The sequence below is a fragment of the Sceloporus occidentalis genome, unplaced genomic scaffold (genome assembly GCF_023333645.1).
Source record: "Sceloporus occidentalis isolate IW3139 unplaced genomic scaffold, rSceOcc1.0.p SCAF_1, whole genome shotgun sequence".
Classification (NCBI taxonomy): Eukaryota; Metazoa; Chordata; class Lepidosauria; order Squamata; family Phrynosomatidae; genus Sceloporus; species Sceloporus occidentalis.
Genome location: NW_028316981.1, coordinates 36677734 through 36683341, shown reverse-complemented (window position 1 = coordinate 36683341; position 5608 = coordinate 36677734). Strand labels below are relative to the sequence as shown.

Genomic DNA, 5608 nt, shown 5'->3' with positions numbered 1-5608 from the left:
TGGTTTGACCAAAAGGCTGCATGCATTCCATGTCAAATCATTTAGTAACATAACATAACATATTTATTTCGGTCGAGGACCAGCAATCATTTAGTAGGACTGCTGCTAGATACCAGAACCACTGAAAATTCTATTCAGATATGATTCTTCCTTTTGTGTATCAAGTTTCTATCACTATCACTTCTGGCCCTCATGTGAATCAGAATGTGTAGAGTGCAAGCTGCCCCAACAGTTCGCCAGCATTTCCAGTCCGTTAATTTTTTTTTTTTAAATTTCCAGCACATTTTCCAGACATTTTCACCTGATAATCATACAAAGCATTCAAAACATGCAGAAACACCCACAGCCCAAATAGTAAGCCCCTCAGAACCCTGTAGGACTCCCAAACTAGCTCTATTTCTTTTCTTTCCTTTTCCTTTTCTTCTTCTTCTTCTTCTTATTATTATTCTCAGAATGATGGCAGGAAGTGACACAGTGTCACTTAGGATTGCCACTTTGGGATGGACTCTGATAAAGACAGAGGTATTTGGGAGGGTTGTAAGGGAGATGTGGCCCAGGGGGAGTGAAAGAGGTGAAGGTATGCAGCCACCACCAAGTTGTGCACCCAATTTTAAAAAGGTTTTTTACATCCTTCACTGGTGTTACTAGAGCGCAAAAGAGACGGGCCAAAAGGGCTGCTATTGGGCCATGTTGGGGGCATGGCATCTGAAAGTGGCTGGAAGCTGCACTGACACCCCCCCCCCCCCCAATCCAGAAGAGATGGCCAAAAAGAAGTAGAAAAAAATCCATTCCTTTTTAGTGGCCTGGTTCAGGACTGCAGGAGCAGCCCAGATTGGGGTTAAGAGCATGTGACTGCCACAATCCTGTAGTGATCAGGGAGGGAACGGCCTCTGGCCGCTCCTTTTGCCCCATATGATTGACCTAGGTTTAGTGTTTTGGGACTAAATTAAATCCCTCTCTGCTAATACAGGGAGGTCTCCATAACAACGGATATTTTATCCATGGATTCAAGCATCCATGGATTGAAAATATTGCAAAAAATATAAATTCTAAAAAGCAAACCAGAGAATAGACCCTGGAGGAATTCAAACTGCAGTAAACAAGATTCCACCTCAATATTAGAAAGAACGTCCTGACAGTAAGAGTTGTTCAACAACAGAAGACACTTCCTCAGAGAGTGGTGGAGTTTCCTTCTCTGGAGGTCTTTAAACAGAGGTTCAATGGTCATCTATTGGGAGTGCTTTGATTCTGTGTTCCTGCATGGCAGGGATTTGGACTGGATAGCCTTTGGGGTCTCTTCCAGCTCTGTGCTTCTATTCCATGAAACCTTGCTTTTGCTATTTTATATAAGGAACACCATTTTACTATCCCACTGTATTTAATGGGGCTTGGGCATTCATGGATTTTGATATCCACAGGGGTCCTGGAACCAAACCTCAGTGGATACCAAGGGCCCACTGTAATCAGTTTAGAATCTCAGTAAGACTTTTGCATTTATCAAGATGCAAGGATAAATTTTGGTCTGGCTTTCTTGTCCTTGTTGTGAAACTTTCAGAAAAATTACACAGTAATACTAGTCCTTGAAATGTGGGTTGGCTAGCATGTTTTGCATTTCTTCTAAACTTTTTCCTCCCCTGTGTTTAGGGGGAGTAGTAAAGGGTGGCACCTCTCGTCAAACTCATAAGCCCCGCCCACTGACAGGTGCCCCGCCCCGGAAGTCCCGCCTTAACAGGAAGTCCCGCCTTAACCGGATATCCGGCCTCCTGCCGGAAGTCCCGCCCTCCCCGGATATCCGGCCTTCTGCCGGAAGTCCTGCCCTCCCCGGATATCCGGCCACGCCCCCGCTTGTGGCCCCACCCCAGCATGAAACCCCGCCTGTAGGTGGAGCGTCTGAAGGGACTCATGTGACCATGATGATTTAAAAGGGCCAATCAGAAGGCGGTTTTAGCAACGCTCCAGGAAGCCTTTGGGCAAGCCCAGACATGTTCAGGGAAGACAGCATGGAGGCCCCCACTACTTCTGCAAACTCTACAGAGCAAGAAACAGGGGATGTGAAGCCAAAAAGCAGAAAGCGTTATCCTAGCAATAGTTCAGATGATGGGCTTTCTACCTATGCTGACCTGGCTAGCGAAGAAGCTGATGAGATTTGCAAAGCATGGAACCGCCTGGTGGATGCCGTTTCAGCAGAACCAGCTGTAATGCAGGTAAAAAAGTGGGTTTTTTTTATTTTTAAAGGGTTTTGACTAGCCTTACAAAGTCGGCTCCCCACCTCTCCTCTAAAAAAAAAAAAAGACTATTTTCTTTATATTTTAGCAACCTCAGGCCAGTAGCAGTTCTGCAGAGAAGAGTGCTGAAGCATGTGGAGGCAACACATTACCTATAGCTCTGTGGAGGTTTGCAAGCATTGGCTGGAATGATATTCCAGTAAGTCATCTTTTAGAAGGGGATTTTGGTATTAAGTGTGTGTGTTTTAAAAATGCATTTTAAAGGTAATCTATCTTTTTTCTTTTTTAGGATTTCGTCGAGATGTCTACAGCTCAACCTAGCCCTGTGGTCATGGCTGAAATTCTTGGACTAGATGTTCCAAAAGAACCATTAAATTTTTCTCCCAGAGAATTGAAAGTTCTCATGCGGTCAACAATCAGAGCCGTGTGTTATGGAATCATCACCCATTGTTTGCAGCAATATCGCTATGAATCCTGTGTTGGCTGTGTAATCTCTGCCCCTGCTCAAAATTCCCATGACTGTCTGTTGTGGTCAAAACGTTATCTGTGTAGAAAACTGAGCTGGTTATGTGGGCAAATAGATTTTAAAAACGTGTTACACGTATATATTCTTGTAGCTTACAGTTTCAATGGCCTATTGATAACAAATGAGACTGTAGACCAAATCTTGCAACTTGTAACTAAAGTAGAGAGATCTGAAAATTCACTGAAGGAATTAAATAACATTTTGAAACCCAGGGATAAGCCTATTTTGGAGCATGTGTTAAAAGTGATTAAAAATAGATCTTATAAAACATTTCTAACAACTATTAACAGACCATCTGATCCATAAAGACTGACTAGAAGTTTGTTTGAAAACTGTTGGCTGCTTTGATATTTTTTAAAAATGTTTGTTAAAAGGTTATAAAATAAAAAAGAGTTTATTTTAAAAAAGGTGTTTGTGATTTTCTTTTCAAAAAAGTGACTACTCTAGAGCTGGCTCATAATGAGTATTTACAATGGGGGGAGGGGGGTATCAGTATTCATGCACCACTCAATCTCCCTAGAAAACATGAGGCTTTGGTGGTGTGGGGGATACAAAATGGAGGGGTGGAGGGTGGAGATGGCTCTTTAAATTAAACAATGAAGAGGGGGTGGGGGGAAGCCTTCTTACAGAAACCCTCCAAACTTCCTGACCCTCCTTAGCCTAAAAACAGAAATAAAGCAAAGGAGAGATTCTTACAATTAAGCTGTACAGCTACCTCTCCAACCCCCCCACTTCAAACAAAAAGCAGAAATCAGGATGGCTCTTAAATAATGTAGAGGGTTGAAAATCATTTTTTGCAACCCCCCAAGGCCCCCTCCCAATGTCTCCTAAACACAGAAACAAAAAGCATGGTTGAAGTTTTAAACAGACACTATATTTCCCTGGTGGGGCCCTCTGCAAAAAGTTTTTTAAAAAGAGAAAAGGGGAGGGGGGTGGCTTACCACATGGCTATGTGCCCTGCAACATGTACACCTTAGGGGTGGGGGGCCACCTTAGGGGGATGGAGGGACATAGATCCACCCCCAAGGACCACCTTTGGGTCATAGATCCACCCCCAAGGACCACCTTAGGGGGGGTGGAGGGACATAGATCCACCCCCAAGGACCACCTTTGGGTCATAGATCCACCTCCAAGGACCACCTTTTGGGGGAGGGGGGATAGATCCAACCTACCCTTTTTCTTAGGGGTGGGTGGGGGCAGGTCTCAAGAGCCAATCACAGACTGGTTACCTGACGTATAAAAGTTCTGCAGAGAAGGGGGTCTGTCCTTTTCTGGCTGCCATACCTGTGTGAGACTCTCTGGTTCTTGGTAAGTTTTTTCCTGTATATTCCATAGCATTGTTTTTTAAAAGAAGGCCTTTATAACTATTGCCTTTTCCCCATTTTTAAACTTTATTCAAAATGGGCTGTTGTGGGCCTTTTCCCTCACTAAAGAATAAATATTTGATGAATGTCCATTAATTTGGGGGGGAAAACTGAGCAGCTTTAAAATTACAAGCATAACATGCGGCTTTCTCTTTTTCCATGGACTTCATCTAAAATCTGGGGCTTTGGGCCATAAAAACATTGGTATTTATGCATTTTCCTGTTAAATGTTTTTAATTGTTAGCATGTAGTTCTGTTAGAAAGAAATTTTACATGTGCTACAAATGTTTTAGAAGCCTTTTTAAAAAATACTTTTCAAAGCTTACTGAAAGTAGAAATGTGTGGATTAGGATATACGGGTTTTTAAAATGTCTGGCAAATGGTTTCACTTGGAAACATGTGCTCAGCACTGTTTTAAATTTTTTTTTTGTTAAATATATATTTTTAACAAAGCTCTTTTTGGTATTTATGAAACAAGGTTTAAAATGCTTTAGAAGCCTTTTTTTAAAAAACTTTGCTTTGCTTACTGCTGGGTATGTTTGATGGGATTAAGAAAGATGTGTATTAAAAAGTCTGGCCCCTGTTTCCACATGCAAAACATGTGCTTGGTACATTTTTAAAAATTTTGTCAAATATTATTTTAAAAAGCTCTCTTTTTGTGAAACAAGGTTTAAAATGCTTTATAAGCTTTTTTTTTAAGAGTATTCTGGAGACTTTGTGGGGAAGATTTGATGGGGGTAGAAAACAAAGCTCCAGAGGTGTTAATGGGTTTATGGTCAAGAGCTGATTACTCATACGCAGCAGAGTTACAGCCTTTTGTATTGTTAACTTTTGGCTTGTTGGTGCTAAAAGTTCATTTAATTGTTAAATAAGCCTATTTGGAAAACTTCTTTTTGCCATTTTCCCCCAAAAAGTTTTTTTTTAGGTTTTAAATTGTCTAATGTGCCTGTTTTAAAAGCTCTTTTTTTTGGTTTTTCTCAAATAAGTGCCCATTTGGAAATCTTTTTATTCTGTTTAAAACTTTTTTTTTTTTTGCCAGTTTTTCTTAAATAAGCCTGTTAACTACCATTGCTTTGAGCATTGCTTTGTGTGTGTGTAGGGGTTAGGAATTGATGGTGACTAGGTAATTTCAAAAGATTTTATTGGGTGGATAGCTTTGTTATAGGACATTAGCATACAAGAGCTTATGCCGGAAATAACAACCACTTTAGATATAAAATATTGTACAGACGGTTAAAAACAGCTGTTCTCATATTTCTGGGTGTAACTTCATGCGTCATTATTAAGCCGTTTTCCTGAAATAATGAAAAGAAAAAAACTGTTAGGGCAACACATTTTTCTCAATTGATCACTGGTTCCATAGGGTTTCCTAAAGAATATGTGTTAAACTTACCCAGCTGCCATTTTCCTTCATCCAGATGTGTTTCTCCATTATCAAATAGCCGGCAATGCAATTGGTAATTTGCTGTACATTTCCTGTTGTGAGAGGCACA

The 5608-nt window shown here is 40.9% G+C and overlaps 1 protein-coding gene across 1 annotated transcript; it reads left to right on the top strand.

The window, feature by feature from the left end:
- The first annotated feature begins 1858 nt into the window (after window positions 1–1858).
- LOC149321315 (uncharacterized) lies at window positions 1859–3088 on the top strand. The gene is made up of 3 exons (XM_089495326.1): window positions 1859–2204; window positions 2314–2424; window positions 2515–3088. Exons 1-3 carry the CDS (start codon window positions 1983–1985, stop codon window positions 3055–3057), a joined length of 876 nt encoding a protein of 291 aa, XP_089351452.1. The 5' UTR covers window positions 1859–1982; the 3' UTR covers window positions 3058–3088.
- Window positions 3089–5608: the final 2520 nt, after the last annotated feature.

Coding starts and splice junctions, on each gene's coding strand:
- LOC149321315 (XM_089495326.1), top strand. CDS start 1,983: ATGTTCAGGGAAGACAGCATGGAGGCCCCCACTACTTCTGCAAACTCT. Junction 2,205..2,313: donor CAGAACCAGCTGTAATGCAG/GTAAAAAAGTGG, acceptor TTTATATTTTAG/CAACCTCAGGCCAGTAGCAG. Junction 2,425..2,514: donor TTGGCTGGAATGATATTCCA/GTAAGTCATCTT, acceptor TTTCTTTTTTAG/GATTTCGTCGAGATGTCTAC.